Source organism: Cottoperca gobio, chromosome 6 (genome assembly GCF_900634415.1).
Source record: "Cottoperca gobio chromosome 6, fCotGob3.1, whole genome shotgun sequence".
Classification (NCBI taxonomy): Eukaryota; Metazoa; Chordata; class Actinopteri; order Perciformes; family Bovichtidae; genus Cottoperca; species Cottoperca gobio.
Genome location: NC_041360.1, coordinates 8,012,826 through 8,032,327, shown reverse-complemented (window position 1 = coordinate 8,032,327; position 19,502 = coordinate 8,012,826). Strand labels below are relative to the sequence as shown.

The 19,502-nt window shown below is 39.0% G+C and overlaps 1 protein-coding gene across 1 annotated transcript in view; it reads right to left on the bottom strand.

The window, feature by feature from the left end:
• Positions 1 to 7,386: 7,386 nt before the first annotated feature.
• Positions 7,387 to 19,502, bottom strand: part of kcng4a (potassium voltage-gated channel, subfamily G, member 4a) — a 29,268-nt gene continuing 17,152 nt past the window's right edge. Inside the window, 1 exon segment of the mRNA XM_029432918.1 lies at positions 7,387 to 9,125. Coding sequence (XP_029288778.1) covers positions 8,244 to 9,125 — 882 coding nt within the window. The 3' untranslated portion in view covers positions 7,387 to 8,243.

Sequence of the window (19,502 nt, the reverse complement as noted above, 5' to 3'; positions counted from 1 at the left end):
AAAGGTGGAGCCTCTCCTTCATTTGCCACTGCCTGTTACCTCCTCTCTGTTGTATGGTGGAGCCAGCATGCACCTTGATGCGTGGATCCATTCCGTCTTTCCCTCGATCTTAAGCGCAGTTCTGGTTGTCAACAGGACCTGGTATGGGCCTTTCCACCTTGGGGATAATGAGATCTTTTCGAAGAGATTTTATTAGTACATTATCACCAGTTTGTAAGGGATGAATAGGCTCCTCTGAGGGTTTCGGGAGTCTATCTGACACATTTAGGAAACCTTCTCAAAATCTCTGTTAGTCTCTTAACATACTCGGTCATGTTGTCATCAGTCCATAGCAGAGTAAGTTTGTGGGGTGTCAAATGCTGGCTGGCCCCTGTGGACATAACCTAAGTTTCTCCTTGTCAATAGAAATGCAGAATACAAGCAACCTAATGATGATCAGTGGTTGCTGGACTTTGCATTTTTAACTGATCTGACCAACATGTTGAATCAGCTCAATATAGAGCTACAATGAAAAGACAAAACCGTGGTCAACATGATCAGCTCAGTTAATGATTTCAAACGAAAAATGCAACTTCTGTCCTCAAAGCTGCAGCGCCATGATTTGGGGAACTTTCAAAACCTCGCATCGGAGGTGGAGACCCAAGGGAAGGCGTGTTCGCAACTCGACAGTGCTCTCTACACAGAGCAGATTGAAAATCAAGACTTTGCTTTACTCGAGCCAATTGTTACATTTATGTGCTACCCATTTAGGGAAGATATTGAAGTTGATTCACTCACATCAAAAATTGTCACATGGTTTCACCTGAACTCATCTGCAATGGAGGATGAGATGCTGACACTACAGGCTAATATTTAGCTGACGTCCAGGGCTCAGAGGAAAACCTCCTTGACTGCATTTTTTGGCTCTACTTATTTATGCGAGTCAGCCTTTTACCACATGAAGATTATCAAGTCCAAATATCCACCATGACTGATGATTATTTGGAAGCCAGCTTGAGACTGGCTACCTGTAGTTACTGTCCGGACTATGCAAACCTGGCTGACTCTATTCAGTGCAAGTCATCAAGGTAGTGACCATAAATGTCTTGAATTGTATTGTGCCATAAGGGTTCATGCGTTTTGGGGTTTTTAGAAAAGCGCTATACAAATCTAATGTATTATTATTAAGAACATATTTAAATAAATATATTTAGCATTTTTTTTAATACAGGTAGATCATTTTGACCTGTTCATTTTAGTAGCTCACAAGCCAAAAAAATGTGGGCACCCCTGCTTTAACCCATTTGGAAAACTACTAGCAAGTATTTGTAACCTTGAGAATTAGGCATATGTGCAAATACAATTTGCATATTTACAAAGAGACCCAATGGAGATACCAATTGGCCATGTTGTACTGGACCGTCTCTTTTTCTGGTTTGCTGGCATGTCATGCATCTATCCACTAGTGTCTGTGTGATCTGTCTGATGCCTGGCGCAAACTATTGTGATCTAATTATCTCATTTATCCCGCCTTTTCCAACATGTGTGGGCCCATGAACATGTGCCCACATGTGCCAAAGTGGAAGACCATTGGGGTGGAGCACAACCCTTACATACCTTGAGCATGGGTATTGGCAACAGACAAAGTCGCAACAATTTATGCAGACTCTAGGTATGCTATTGGCGTTTGCTATGATTTTGCAGTTCTATGGAAAATGAGAGGATTCTGGATGTCCTCCGGTAAACCAATTCAACACCATTATCTAGTTTCTAACTTGTTAGTGGCTATTCTGATTGCCAATTCGAAGGCCAAACAAGCTGCCATTTCCTCTTCCTTCATGGTTCTCTTCAATGTACCTCCAGACGACCCACCACCACTAGGCCTAGTGGTCTAGTGGTACGGCTTCCAAATACAACACCAGAAGGTTTTGAGTTCAATACCAGGTCTGCCACCATGTACCCCTGAGCAAGGTACTTAACCCTGAGTTACTCCAGGGGGACTGTCCCTGTAGTTAGTTTACTGTAAGTCACTCTGGATAAGAGCAAATGCTATATGACCTGTAATGTAATATGTGTTTGCCTTCTTTTAATGATGTCGCGGAAATGTAAAACCGCGCAGAATGCATTTTCTCAGGACATGACCCAAGTATGTGAATTCAGGCAGACAAAATTGCAGTTTCGCCAGAGAGGCTCAGTGACACACAGAATGGAGTCTGTATGGCCAGCTTCAATTGATGGGGAAGCTATCAGTAGAACAGCAGCATACTGTAGGAGAGTGCCACCTTATTGGGCGGTGCTTATTCGTGATTTGTTTACCCTTAAAGGTGAATGCAACACGCAGATCTGCACTCCCTTGCCCAATGTCCAGCCCTAGCACAGTTGCGGAAGGTGCCTGGTTGTCGCTGTCTGTTATATTGTTATATTGTTGGGATTTGGAAGATCATTATCTCTATGAGTCTGATTTTGAGTGTCTAATAGTGAGTCTGATTACTTTGATTTGTATGTTGCATCATTTATTTTAGGGTTTGATCTTGAAGTTTACCTAAAGATGGCTCCTCAAATCCTAGTCAACAAATTCTAAGTAAGACAGTCATCGCATCAACTCTCTGATTTAATGCACGGTGCCCCTAGCCCCACCCTCTGATGATTCTCTGCAGACTACTCTATCTTCCTGACCTTGCCTATTCTACAACACTGGGCAAGTCTCATTCTTATCCGTTCTCTCTCAGCTCCGGGGAGACAACCAGAATGAGCTATATGTTTTCGAGAGAATGACCTGACCTGAGCAGAGAAATAATGAGATGTCTGCACTTGACCTAAGGCCTATTTAAATGTTTTCTGCCATTAGAAAGACAGTCAAAGAGCTAAATATGTACAAAGTCTAAGGTCTGAATTTATTGTTACATGTATAAATAAATTGTTATAGTAATTAGTCCAAAAATAAGGGCCCTAAGGACTATAGGCCTACATCCAACACGTCTCTTCACCTGTCCCTCCACACACACACATACGTACATACACACTATGAATTTTAAATGATAATTTTTTCATTCTTTCCATGCTGCTTCTCAAAATCAGACCTGCCTCTACAACATCACTCAGTTCACTAACATAGTTTGGATGTAAATATATGCTACCATATGCAGTACATACATATAATTTTAAAGGATTACTTTGACCTTTGTGGAAATATGCCTATATGCCTATTCTGGCTGAGAGTTAGATGAGGAGATTGATACCACAAACCTGTAAGGTAAATATGAAGCTAAAGCTAGGAGATGGTTATCTTAGCTTCGTATATCCTAGCCTGGCTTTGTCGAAAGGTAAAGAAATCTGCCTAACACATTTATCTTGCAGATATCTTTTTTTATTATTATTGGACAGACCCAGGCTAGCTGGTACTCCTTCCAGTTTTTGTGCTAAACTAAGCTAGCCATCTGGTGGCTAGCTACATACTGTGCAAAGCGGTATCTATCTTCTCATCAAACTCTCTACATTTTCCACACTTTTTTTCAACTTCACTGCATTTGTGTTGCACCACTGAATAACTACAAAACCTTATTTAATTACAGTATACCTGATGACAAATGGTGAATTTCTTGTAAAAGGCCCAATATCACAGAACATTTTTCTCAGATATTCTGTTTTATTATTGCTTTTTTAATAAAACATGCACTCAGTGTTTCTGTGGCCCCATGAATCCTCTGATGGGAAAAATATTGAAATTGTATTGATATTTAAATTTAAAAAAGGATTTTTAAAATAAGAGGCTAACATGACAGTGGATCCATCTAGCATGTCTGTTGAGTCTTCATCATCAACTTACTCCATCAAAACACCTTGCACTTTTCCACGCTAGCCCTCGGCACCTCCATCCTTACTTACCAGCAGCTCGAGACACACATTTGCAAGTTAAGTTTATTTGTGCAGCCTTCTTAATCACAGTTACAGTCTCAAAGGGCTTCCAAACGCCCACAATATGGGAACAATGCACACGGTGACCCCTTCAACCTTTAGACCCTCAATGAGCATGAAAAAACTCCTACTAAAACATCAGTCTCCAGTGTGAGTAGGCGTGTGTGAGAGAGCATTTGTCTGTCTGTGTGTATATGTGCATGATAGAGAGAGAGAGAGAGAGAGAGAGAGAGAGAGAGAGAGAGAGAGAGAGAGAGAGAGAGAGAGAGAGAGAGAGAGAGAGAGAGAGACATGCCAGACATGCCTTTAAAAAGTTGACATGTAACTTTTGGATTAAATTAGATGTAATGGTGGGATATTATGTGTATATATACTGTTTCGGTTGAGTAGTCATGTCAATTACGTCAAAAGACTGATTTGAGATGAGACAAAGACAAAAAGAAAAGTCATAAAACAAAATAAATAAATAGAAAGAAAGACCCTAATTAAACAAAGATAAAGAATAAAATACTGTGCTTACTTCACAAGCCTTATTCTGATCATGGATTGAAACTGTAAGAGCCGTGATAATGTGCGTTCAGCAGGCAAGTGCACATTTATTTGCCAGCAACAAAGAATGAGATGAGCCTGCAGACAAGATCCTGTCACAGTCTTGATTTTTGTATATCCTGTTTTATTTTGAAGTGTTCACTCCCCCTTATGTCATGTCTAGTACTTCCTGTCTGTGTGTTTTCCCCCTGTGATTGTTGATTTGTTCCTCCTATGTCCGTCTTTGTTTTTTAGCTTCTCTCCCCAGCTGTGTCTCGTTCCCCTCGTTTAGTGTCTGTGTGTATATATCCCTGTCTTTCCCAGTGTTCCTTGTCAGATCGTCATCTAAGTGTCACCCTTCCTTGTGCTTCCTTGTGCTTCCTTGTGCTTCCTTGTGCTTCCTCATGCTTCCTCATGCTCCCCGTGTCATCCTGGTTTGTCTTTTCAGTTTACTGTTTACCTTTTGTATTTTTGTTATCTTTGTAAGCTTTTTGTAATAAAGCCCTCTTTTTGTTAATCTCCTCGTTTGCCGTCTTGCATTTGAGTCCTCACCTTTTCGCTGCCATGACAGATCCAAAGACAAGGCTGAAAGAGAGACAGGAGATCCATCCCAATGAGATCCTAAGAAACAATCTCTGTTTTACCGGCATCTGTTTGTGTGTGTGTCTTTTTGTGCAAATGCTATGAGTCAGTGCGAGTACCAGAGAACAATAATGAGACTGTGTATGTATGTAAAAGCTTAATTCATTATATATATGCTCATAAATCTCTACTAAAATAAACAAGAATCGTCCTATTTTTATTTAAAAGTCCATAAAAATGACCGGCCTTTAAGTGTTTTTGTAATCTGGGAAACAATTAAATGCAGTGATTTGGCTTAATGGCCTCATCCCTGATATCACCTCCATTAGTTTGGAGATAGCAACAAGAGACTGAACAAGTGCCTTAAAAACTCAATTTAATTCCAGTGGTTGCAGTTCAAGGATAGTCAATTAACAGAGGTAATATGAGACATTTATCGAGCCTATAATGAGAGGTTTGTGTGGAAAAGATTACATCGTTAAAGTTCTCATCCACCCTTTGACTTACATTGTAGCATAATAAGTAATGTGTTGCAGTAGTCAAGTGTTACATGGAGGAAAGAGGTTTGTGACTTAAATGGCATGTACACCATATGAATCAGGTATGATGTCTGGTAAAAATAAGGAAATGATTTTCTATTCTGGGTGCAGAGGTTTGACAACGGCAGTCTATAATTTCACACATGATGTGGTGCTTTCTGTTTTTTTGTCAACCTTTCTGAGATGGCAGTAATACTAGCTACTGTATGTGCTAGGAATTTGAGTTTACATTACACAATACTCAAATAAACTTTAGTGTAAAACAGAAACTGGAAATATTTCAGTGGGTAAAAGTTATATCATTTAAAAAAATCATTTTTTTTACTTTTCTGCTGCCTCTCAGCTAAAGGGTTATTCAGATATATAAATTGTTTTCTACATAGGAAAAACATAAAAGAAAGTGACGGACACAGCACCAAAAACAAACACCTACAACAACCCCAAAGTGGACAAAGCTGGTTCCAAAACGAGAGTGAATCTGGGGTTGGCTTTCACTCGCCAATAAGTTAGAGCCTATCACATTTGTTAAAAATAGTTTGACCATTTTGAGAATATGCTTATTTGTTTCCTTACTGAGAGTTAGATGAGGAGGTCAATACCAATTTGATATCTGTCCGTTAAGTATTGAGGAACAGCCAGGAGCTAATGAGTTTAGTTTAGCTTAGCGTAAATACTGGAAGCACGTGAGCCTGATAACTGTTTGCTAAGTAACTAATTATAAAAGCACAATTTGTCGCTTTTACATTACTCTTTGTGTGCAAATTAAACAAATGAGATTAAATGGGATCATTTGTGAGGTGCTTGAAGTGATATTTTTTAACGTGTAACAGACAGGCAAGCTGCTTCCTCCTGCTTTCAGTCTTACTAAGCTAAGCTAGTCGCCTCTTAAATGTTGCCATTAAAAAGCTAATGTCCTTGAAGTTGTTCTAAAAATGTTATTCTTTGAGCTACTTCAGTGAATGACAAGGAAGGGGTGTTTTGTTCACTTCCTTTTACATCAGTATGAGCGATGACTTGTGACTGACCTTTTTCTTCATGTTGAGTTTTCATCAATAAACCTAGTGTGGCCCATCAACCATCTGAACAACTAAACACACATTTATCACCTGATGTGCATCGTTATTGCTCATATGAGGAAGCATTACCCCATAACTGTTTCTGAGTTATGATCCATGTGAGTTATGATCAATCCTCTGAAATATCATGCATATACTGTTGCTATGATATCGATATCTGCTACAAAATTGGATTGCCTCATGCAGATTGATATGCCATATATTCCTGCGGAAGCTCCAATTACAAATTCCCCTGTACCTATAAATCTCCCTTGAGCTATAGCTGGTCAAATGAGAAGCCATATGGGAGAGAGATGCCACAATACATCAAATTCAAAGCAACTGAATGAAGTTTAGTTGTCTGTGGGGTTTTTAATCCCAACTTTAATCTAGATTACATCACCATCTGGCATGTCCCTGCGTGCCTCCACAACATTCTTGGACCCCAAGCGGCTGACCACTCTTCTCAGAAAAACGGAGAGGATGAGAGATTTGGTTTATCCCAGGCCTGACGTTAAGCATAGCATCTATTACTAAGATTTGTAGAGAGACATGGCACACTGCCAGAGTGGTGTAACAAGACAGTGATGTAAGAAGGGGATTGTCACAGAATTGTTGTTCACATAATACTTATCTGTGCATTTGGCTCGGACAGCTGTTTCTGCTTCTTCTGCTCTCAGAAATGTTCAGTGGCAGGACTCTGATTGAGCATCCCGAGGTTGCCCAGGAGATTTGACTCTCATACCCAGAACAAACCAAAAAACTGCAGCCCAGAAAATGGATTTCTCTCAGATTACTAGGAGAGCTTTTATTTAGAGCGTTGCAAAGTACAAGTCATGGTTGTTAGCGCTCATTCTCTCTCACTCACACACCGTCTCTCTCCAACACAAACACTCCTTCTTTCTCTCCATCCTTTCAAATCATCATCATCTAATTAAAAAAGAAGTTGGATCCAAACGTCTGCAATATTTTCACACAGTTATGCTGAATTCACGGGAGAGCAAGGTTAAACCATCACCTCTTTGTGTCCAAGCATACAAGCATACATGAGAGAGATCGAGATGGGTATCATATATTATATATATATATGGGCCAAACTATATGTTTTGTTTATATTTCTTCTCAGAACATGGCTTCAAGCTTCTCAAAAACAAATGAAGAGGAGCACTTATTTAAATTCATGACAGAAAAGTAGAATATTCAGAATGACATTGTCAGGTCATACTGTAGGCAACTTATTGAAAAGTAATGAGAATAAAACTAAAGAGTTGCAGTTGGGTTTATAAGTATTTTCACAGTGGAAGGAAAAGCAACTTTGGATTGAATATTGCATGTTCATGGAAGCAGCCGGTTAATAATATTGCTGCGTAGGCTTTCTGGTCAGACAAACTGGACCGACCAAGTTAAAGGGTTTAAAGTCTTTCAGTTTCCGCATTGTGCACACTTGCACTCCTTATCAGCAGACCAAAGAGCAAATAAAATGCTGTCTGTTTAATCTCCTTTTATCCCATGCAACGCAGATATCTTCACAACCGTATGAGGCCTTTGGAGCAATAGTCATTTGCAGTACTAATTGTGTGCAACACAGAGATTAGTGGACTTGTATCTGGAAGTGTAGGATTGAGTCAGTCAGTGTGAGTACTGTTCAGAAAGCTGCCGCTGGCAGGCTGTGGTTGTTATTTCCTGCAGCCTCACCACCTTTGCCTAACAGAGTGATAGATTCCAGTGAGTGCACGCTCTCCTTGTCTAGACATAATCCCAGCCCAGACGGAGCTGAATTCTCCTTCCCTCCTTCACCTCCTGCCTCCTGCAGCTCCTCAGAGGCCGCAGCAGCAGCTGCAGCGGCCGCGCACTCCTCTTTAAACAACCGGTCGTGCTCCATCTTGAGCTCTTGGTAGGAGCGGGAGAACATGTGGAAGATGGAGGTTGCAGGGAAGGCCATGATGAGGATCCCGCTGAGGATGCTGCTCAGCGCTACAACTTGTCCTGGAATGGACCTCGGCACCATGTCGCCGTAGCCCACGGTCGTCATGGAGATAATGGCCCACCAGTAGGAGGCGGGGATGCTGCTGAAGTCATGGGTGCCCGTGAGCTCGCTCTCAGCAAAGTGGACCAACGGGGAGAAGAGGGTGACGCCCACGCAGAGAAAAAGCAAGAGGAGGCCAAACTCCCGGGTGCTGCGCCTGACCGTCAGTCCCAGCGTCTGCAAGCCGAGAGAGTGGCGAGCCAGCCGCATCACATAGAGAATCCTCAGTGCACGCAGAATCCTCAACACAAGGCCCAGCTTGTCCAAGTAGCCCTTACCTCCTCCTGGCTTCTCATGGTCCAGGGCTGGGTCGTCCTCCGCCACCACCAGGGAGACGTAGTAGGGAAGGATGGCCATGGCGTCGATGATGTTGAGCGGCCCGCGGAGGAAGTCCAGCTTGCTGGGGGCCTGAATGAACCGCAGGATGAATTCCACGGAGAACCAGGCCACACACACCGTCTCTATGATGAACATGTTGTAGCACTTAGAGGAACACTCGCCCTGAGGTAGAGAGGGAAGGCGAGGGTTTGGGGGAGCAAGAGAGAGTGAGAGACAGAGAGATTGAAGATGAGAGGAGCAGGAGTTTGACAGGGAGCAAGACAGATGGGGTGAGATGGAGAGAAGACAAAAATCCTGAGGTCAGATAATTACCCTCGGTACTCATTCGTAAATCATGAGCTACAGTCACACAGTAGGCTGAAGCTACTGCAGCAGCACTGAGAGATAATGCAGCGACACAATCAATCAATTATTTCATCAGGGCAGGTTTCTAAGATTAATGTGACACTCAGTGGGAGCGGTGACAGAAAGCAATCAGGTTTTTATGCCCTCTAACTACGGTATCATGGAAAAGCAACAAAATAATAAAAAATACACAGATACAGAGGAGACTTGGGAGCACAGACGTCTGCTGTTAACATAAATCTCTGTCACTTTCCCTTTCTCTACATATTAGCCTATATTCCACTCACATTTCAAAATCCCGCTGAATGTATTGTGGTAGAGATTCCTCTTGTGAGAGATGAGTAAATAATGAAGTTACAACCAAGTTGTCTTTGATGGTTTATTAATCAAGAGATTTCAAACACAGTCAAACTATTTCAGCTGAAATGGACAGAGTTCCTACAGCAACAAGTGCTGCCGAGTCTGACCAAGGAAAGAAGAAGAGAAAATACATATTACTTATGCACACACAAAGAGATTACCGACCACAAGGAATGTGGGTGTGCTAGGCACACTTAGTTCTGTGAATATTCTTCTCATCTCAACAGGTGGAAGGGACGTTAACTGAAACCTTCTTCACAGTCAAAATATCAAAACAGGAGGCATTCTAACAGACATAAAGATGCAAGTATATTCGCAGGGGAAATATATCGCAAGGTCAAGTAAACTCTCTCAGGTTAAAAAACCCAACAGTTTCACAGACGCATCACGAAGAAGTAAAGTATTCATGGATATTTACTGCAAGGCCTCACAGTGGAAATTCACTACAGGGTCAAAACATTCTAGATCAAAACATAAAAACTCAAGGCTTACATATAAATGATTAATGAGATTTACATATGTTTAGTTTAAATGAGTGGTTAAATTCTCCCTTTGGCCATGAATATAATATCAAATGTATTATAACATCTGTGAATACTAGCCAAAAGGTTTACGTAAACACATCATAAATCAGAAAGCAATGCTGTTTTTGTGAAACATAGACATTTCATGTGTGATTAGCTTAAGCAGGGGAAACAATGAAATTAAGGTCGGAATAGTCATTCCCCTCAGCTAAACAGGATGTTAGTGCTGTGGCGAAAGCACTTCTGAATAAAATTATCCCAAGATGGGGAATACCATCACACATTAGTAGTGATAACGGTCTTGCCTTTGTGAGTAGGGCTCTGACAGAAGTGTCACAGTTAACATATAGTATATAATCACACTGCTCATATCACCCACAAAGTGCGGGGGCTGCGAAGCGTGAACATGATACAATCAAGTCAGAACTAGCCTAGTGTTGTGATGAAACTGGCTTTTCATGGGTAAAAGCACTTCCTTTGGTCCTTTTTCACATGCACATATGAATGAGAACCAAACATGGTCTCAGCTCGTTTGAGATATTGTTTGGGAGACCACCGTAAACTGGCATAGGTCCAAAAAGTCACATTATGCCAATCACCAGCCACCATGTAAAGATTAAATGTTAAAATATTGTGCAAATCTTTCCGCTACTCTGTCAGCATTGCATTCACAGGTAAAGGATGCCCTACCCACCGCAGCACAACCTGAAGACTGGGTGTTCATTCATGACGTACGGAGGAAACACTGGAAGCAGAGGCGCTACATTGGCCCCTTCCACATCCTCCTCACCACCTAAACTGCTGTCAAGATTGCTGAAAGAGCAACCTAGATCCATGCCAGCCACTGCAAGCAGATCCCTGAATCATGTTGGCACAGGCAAAAAGCCAAAAGTTAGTAAAGTAACTACCACACGTTGAGGATTCATCAGAAGTGTAAGCCTAGCGCTGCTTCTCATGTGATCAACAAAAGTAAGAGAGAGCGGTGAAATAGCGCTCTCCTCCACTGGTGCGGCCTGAGAGGCAGCTGAAAAAGGCAGTGTTCGTGTAATGATTCCTGTTGTGCCTTTATCTCCAACAATACCACGTCTGATGGCTCATTTACCAAGGCTCTTTCCAAATTAGACACATTGGCTAATGAACTTAAAGAGAATGCAGGCACAGATGCATGGCTATCTCATTGAGAAAAAAAGAGGGAGCTATAATTCATTTGTTTCTGATAAAGCAGCAACCACTACTGAAGACTAGCACTGAGGCCAATACAAAGTGCTTCATTATACATTTACACATATAATGGCTCTGAAGAACGAGTGTGTTGAATTCTGTGGGGAAAAACCCTTCACCACAAAATAATGTATTTCCACAACTAGTTGACTAATTTAATAGTCTGTATTGTGTGTATTGTTGTCCATATTTAATTCATATTCCATTGAAGCAATGTATGTTTATTTGACTAAATGTTTGAAGAAACTTAATCTCTTAATGCTTGAAACAAACGTGTTTATCACCGTTCTAAATAGCATTACTGGAAATTGGGGCTAAAAGCCTGACATCATAGTGAGGGGTGGAAGGTTGTGTACGTATGCGGTGCATCATTTCAGACAGTTCCTCCTCTAAGGCATTTTACGATGTTGCACCTGTTCGTACACAAACAAAGTGACAGAAGTAGCTGTGTTGAGAATAAAGAAAGATAGCTATAAGAGAGATGTTCAAATACTTTCTCGTCTACACACTGACCCATCAGATTGTTTGTCTGTTTAAGATAGTCTCACGAAGACACCCGAATTCTACTATAAGAAATACTTGTGTAATAAATCAAGTGCGAATTACGTTAATTTTGTCGTAGACTTCTATACAATCACACTTATTTTTGTAACTAGTGGAGTCGCCCCCTGCTGATTTGAAATATTGCAGGTTTAAGGCATTTTCGCATTGGCTTCACTTTTCAGACGCAGTGATTGCCGCTTGCACTCAACAAGTTAAACGACATTTTTGCCAATTGCCTCCAGAATACCACATATAAGCGCTTTACGATCTTATGCCCCGATCAACAGTACGACATTATTTGTCAGTGCCTTGTACAACTGTCACAAATCACTGCAAATAAAAGCTTTTCTGATCTGATATCACAATGCTTATGGTTGGGTTAGGTTTAGTGGTTTGTGTCAAAACAAAATGAAACAACAAACAATCTCCGGGGGCAACACCCTGTTGTCCATCTTTGGATGTTCTGTCTGAAGTAACTGATATTTGTGTACAGCATGCATGTTCCTCAGACAGATCAAGAACGCACTTATATCTTTTTCTGAGGTGATTTAAATTTTTAGAAGTAAAACTGCAGAATTCTTTCCTTGTTTTCACACTGAATATGAGATCACATGACTTGATATACGTTATTAAGGTATTTAACATTATTTCATTAGCTTCTCCCCATTTTGTCATTGTTCACTCATTTATCTCTCTGCCACTGTGTGTCTCATCTATTTTCTCTTCTTCTATTCTTTCACTGCCACCCTTTCTTTTCTCTTCCTGCCTTAATGTCTCCACCTTCTCATCACTCATTCTGTTTCCTCCTCCATCACCCTCTCCGGACTCCCTGCCTCTCATCCTTCATTCTCTGTTCCCCCATCACATTGTTCTCTTTCTGCTTTAATACTTTCACTCATTCAGTTCCTGTAAGTGAAACACATCTCCCTCCACTGCTCCTCTATGCATGAAGCATCCTTCACACACGTGTCCCTTTCCTCCGCTCTCATTTATGACCCGTGTCCGCTCTGCTTCTCTCCTCCCACCGTGACTTTTGGCCTTTACCTTCATTCCTACGGAGTGATGTGTATCTGCACAATTAATAGTGTCACACAGTATATGCGCTATTATGGAGTTGGAAATTACATTTTGACTTTAGAACATTAGGAACATTCACCTCCATGCATTCACTCTGAAACCATTTACGTTTATTACACTTCGCTAACTTATAGTGATGCTGGTGATACAGATAATAGCCGAGGTACTGAGCTGTATATATTCTGCATCCATCCTTCAGAGTATTAGAACCGCAGTGGCCATGGTAGCATCATTTTAGTCCATTAACAAACCAAGCTAAAATCACATATTTTTTCATCATAAAATCCTGTGGTTGGTTTGTTTGCTTTCACACCATAAACAAACTCCACCAGAGTCCGCTTCAAATTGAGGTCGACCTTTTCAGGCGCTCTTGTCTCTTTTGTTTAATCCGCACCAGGGTTCGATTTTATCTCAACCTAACAGGTGTGAAAGCACCCGTACCTCTGTTTTGCTCTCCACTATCTCCTGAGGGAAATATCTGGCTCTAAAGATGCTAAAAAGCTCCATTCAGTCACCAGCTAGTTGCTAACTTTGTCCGCTTGCCATTTGGTGCTGAGCACAGTGTAGACTCTACACTGTAGAGGGCTTTTCAGAACTTTTTTTCTGAAAACATCTACATGCTGCATCTGGAAATGGGGTCAATTAGAGCGATGAGAGTGGACCAAATGAGTAGGGCTGTGAGCTGTAAAACCACATGCTGTATCGGCTTGTTCTAACTCTACATTGAAGCTACATGATGTTTGAACTAAGTTAAATATATACATATTTGCTAAATATTCAGCATATTTAGTACCTTTTTAAATTTTGTGGATGTCTGGCAGAAAACATAACAGCTAATGTACGTTGTCTCCAAAGTGGCTACATTTTTGTCAGAAAATATTCCAAGTGCCTTTTTATGACTTAAAGCAATGAGAAAAAAGCTTTCTGGTTATACTATAGGTCGATTAAAGTGTATGAGTGCTGTGTTTGCTCCACTGTAAATTGAATGTTAAACACAAGCAAATAAAGCAGATTTCTGTCTGCTTAATTTCAGCTCTTCCATCATCCTAATTGCACCAAATGGTTTTCTAAATTTTAGGAATGTTTTGTACTGCTACACAACATGTTTCATGAATCAACACCAATCCAATCTCTGACCATGATGACAGCATACTCCTTCAAAGATAATCACTTGTAAATGGCTTTGAAGTGCTTCCGCTTTGAAAGTTTGCAAATGACGGCTTCATGTAAAAATAACATTTTATCTAAAAATAAACCTAGCCTGTGTGAATGGCTACAGACAGTTCCACACAGGGGAAGCAGCCAAGACAGAAAAACACAACATTTAACAAATTATCACTTAACTACGTTGTTAGTGAACAGTTGAATATTCACAGATTCAGCAGACTTGATACAACTTTAGCATTCGTCGTGTTTCTGACCACCTGACATATGAACGTAAATCTACTCACGTTCATTCCTTTGAACTCTTTTAATTCTTGCATCCACTGACTCCTGAGGGAAATATCTGCTAAGTGCTCCACTATTTCCACCATCTAGTCGCTTACTTCATTTATCTGCCGTTTGGTGCAGGGCAGGTAACAAACAGTGAGTTTATCAGGACCTTTTCACTAAAAACAGCTGCTGGCTCCACCTGGTTTATAAGAGCAGAACAATGAGCTAAAAATGACTAGAAATAAAGCGACCCTCTGCGACCTTTCACATAACAAATAGTCATTTAATAGAGAAATACAAAATATATTGATTAGTACAGCTTTTAAACATATTTACTAAAGACAAATGTCTATGAGCCCTCATTCAGTTCCACACATTAATAAAAGATGACATATCCATTTTCTATTTATATATATATCCTCTCCGTGTTTGTAAGGCATATTAAACTTGAATCTTTGCATGTGGCTCCAGAGCAGCAGTGCAGTCCACATTGCCTCCAGAGTATCTGAATGACTGACGGGGGGATATTTGTTCCTCTTGCAGAGGACCTTTACATAAGTAGAATTCAATAGTTTAAAGGGTCTCTCCCTGAGAATTACCACTTCGATAAATCACTAACTAAATATCATCCTTTAAACTCTTATGCTTTAATCTTAGCTCCTCCTTCCTCCGTCTGATGTCCAGTCCTGCTAAGATTTCTGGTTGGCTGTCTGTCCTGTATCAATCTTTCAGACACTTTCTCCCCACAGCTCACATGTTATGTCACACACGTGCACTCTCCATCTCTCATTTGTTCCCTTCCTCCCTACTCTTTCTCTCTCTTGTGCTGACATTAGGCCCATCAGGGCTTTGCGACACCGCTCTCACCTTCTGCTTGATAGGCTATTTGTTACAGCTTTCCACTTCTGTCACTCTCTCTCTTTCAAACACACAGATTCACACAACACCTCCCACAATACCCACTATCTCCCTGACCTTATCTCCTCTGTACAACTCCCTCTGGAACTAAAGCCAGTGACAGCTCATTTCAACTGTTCACCCCAGCAGCTGTCTCACCCAGTGTTTCACAGTACCGTCTGTATATTAACACATCTCAATGACAAATTAAGACAAAACTCAAAGAGCGCAGCGAGGCCGGCATCATCGTGCAGAGCTTACTGTGAACATTCGAAGTGAACACGTGCCAAAAACCACCGCTGCAGAATCCCACAGAGAGGAAGGTGATTATGTAGAATAAACCACAAGACTGAAAAAACAGGCTGACCAAAACAGCCTGCTTTTAAAAAGACCATTAAGGACAACTCACACACACACAAATGACAAGAAGTAGATCTCTGATAGCTTCGATCAACTTTTGACAATGGTTAGCCAGTAGCCTTGAATACTTGAATGAATCAGTGGGATTTTTTTTATTTGATTTGAGCACTTCCTGCTACATTTGAACTGCTTTTGTTTGTCCAAATTAACGAATATATGTCCTTCATCCATAATGGAAGTTTGAATGAAGGAGATTTGCATTTCATTATGAGCAAACATTGGGCAAGTAGTACATTTTACATATGTTTGTGACATTTTACAATTTCTTCCTCGTTGGTTTATGGGGGATGGACTAGATCATGACTATGTGTCTTGTTCCCCCTACAGTAGACCCAATGAACTACTTTGCAAACAACCGTGCCAGTGCAAATTAAAAGATCTCACACTGCAATATGATTTGCCTGAAATGTCCTAAATGACGATCTAAAGGTGTAACAAGAAGCGTGTTAGGAGTGAATAAAAAATAATTTGATCTTAACTTAAGGCTTATAGAATAAGCTTATAGCAGAACTTTATTTTACTATTTGCTGAAACAAGGCAAAATATGCTGTTTGTTTTTGACACCTATATTACAATTCACCATCATTTAGAGATGGGGGAAATAGTCCATTTGAGGCAGTTTGGGCAGAAAATTGACCAAAATAAAAATCCAAAACGATGCACAAACTCCCTCTAAATCTTTATGTGACCTTCATATTTTTGCTCTTGGAAGGAGAAAAACATGACTAGCTGAGTGCAATGTGATAATTGACAAAGAGGAAAAAGGCCTCAATATCCAATGTCCAAGAATATAAAGGCAGTTTGTCATATTGCAGCCAACACCAAACGATCCCCATATTGGCAAGCCAATGTTGGGTCTGACTGCAGTGTAATTGGATGGTTTTTGCAGTCACCTTACTGATTAAACAGCTGGCATTTATTGCATGATGATGAAGATAATTTTCAGGGTGTTACATTGATGTTTGCGTTAATGACTGGGCAGATGGTCAGAGGGATGAAATTGGTGCAATAAAGTATACTTGTCTTTCACACACATACACTCACACTACTGACTTACACTGATGTGGCAGTTTAATATAATTAAGTCCTGACCATAGACTGTATATAAGAAGTGGATGTCGTCAGCGTTTGAAGCCTCGAGTTTGGCATTTAGGCTGTCGCCTTCTTGGTTTTTGGAATCAGAAGTGACATGACAGTGCGGAGTACAACCAGATCTGAAAAAAAGAAATGTAGGCAACCAAAATGTTATAATTAGAGTTTTACACTCTTGTTGACAGCCTCCCATCTACCCTGTGCGAGTGACCCATCACCGTGCACTAAGACAGCTGCCGGATGCTTCGACAGCTGGGTCAATCTGTGTACCGCGGGTTTGAAGTGTAAATGTGGCACTTTATTGTCAGACAAGAAAAAGCTTCTATAGCTCTGAATTATGAATGTGTTTTTTTTATACTTGTGGATCAAATAAAGATCCACTTTTCACTGTCAGTTGGTAATTAGGACAACTTTCACTATATCCCGCTGTCATACTGTACCATCAGTTATATAGAGACGTGTGGATGTGTGGATGCGGGGATGTGAGTATAAATTATAAATTTGGTTATCGTCCTTAGGAATGCTCCCTGGTGTTTTGTTCTTACTTTTAATTTAATTCTCTGCTTCCATCACAGCATGTTTCTAACTCAACAGCTGTCTCTTCATCTCGCTTCCGATCAGGTAAAAAAAAAGAGCCCCCCCCATGCTGATCCTACCAAATCCCTGGGTTTGGGCAGAAAAGGGAACAAAAGAAAGGGTCTGCCCATCAATCAGCTTTACCTTGCAGTAGACCTTGAACATACTTTGCACCACTGAACACTATTTCTCAATGCTGCTGTACTCAACCTGCACTCACTTTTAAAGCTTTTAGAAAGAAGAGGAGAAAGGACGAGGCAAGGGACGGACGGCAACGTCAGAAAGAGAAGGAGAAAGAATTAGGGGGTGTGGGTGAACGCCATAGTGCCGGCCTTCGCTGAAATGCTGCACATCAAGCACTGTGTTCCCTAGTCATGGGTTATTAAAGGGGTTGTATCATGTGACACATCCATCCATCATCACGACGTTTTCTTGTAACCTGATAGATGCATGTACACACAAATGCACACAGGGTGCATGTTAACCCATAAAATGAACATTTGTATATCAGTAACATCAATTACTCACCCTGTGTTACCTTTGAATTCTTGACGGAAACTTTTATTTTTCTCGCGTGCCTCCACAGTGAACGAAGAATCAAGAAATAGATAGAATTCTCGATCAATGCAACATGCATTTCCATTTAAAACACTTCGGACTTATCTGGACTCACTGGGATAAGTGTTGATATATACACTATATATATATATATACTGTTGATATATACACTATATATATATATATATATATATATATATATATATATATATATATATATATATATATATATATATACTGTTGTTATATACACTATATATATATATATACTGTTGATATATACACTATATATATATATATATATACTGTTGTTATATACACTATATATATATATATATATATATATATATATATACTGTTGTTATATACACTATATGTATACTGTTGATATATACACTATATATATATATATATATACTGTTGATATATACACTATATATATACTGTTGTTATATACACTATATATATATATACTGTTGATATATACACTATATATATACTGTTGTTATATACACTATATATATATATATACTGTTGATATATACACTATATATATATATATATACTGTTGTTATACACACTATATATATATATATATATATATATATATATATATATATATATATATATATATATATATATATATATATATATATACTGTTGTTATATACACTATATATATATATATATACTGTTGATATATACACTATATATATATATATATATATATATATACTGTTGTTATATACACTATATGTATACTGTTGATATATACACTATATATATATATATATATACTGTTGATATATACACTATATATACTGTTGTTATATACACTATATATATATATACTGTTGATATATACACTATATATATACTGTTGTTATATACACTATATATATATATACTGTTGATATATACACTATATATATATATATATATACTGTTGTTATACACACTATATATATATATATATATATATATATATATACTGTTGCTATATACACTATATATATACTGTTGTTATATACACTATGTATACACTGTTGATATATACACTATATGTTGTTATATACACTATATATATACTATTGTTATATACACTATATATATACTGTTGTTATATACACTATACATATACTGTTGTTATATAAACTATATATACTGTTGTTATATACACTATATATATACTGTTGTTATATAAACTATATATATATATATATATACTGTTGTTATATACACTATATATATACTGTTGTTATATACACTATATATATACTGTTGTTATATACACTATATATACTGTTGTTATATACACTATATATATATATATATATATACTGTTGTTATATACACTATATATATATATATATATACTGTTGTTATATACACTATATATATACTGTTGTTATATACACTATATATATACTGTTGTTATATACACTATATATACTGTTGTTATATACACTATATATATATATATATATATACT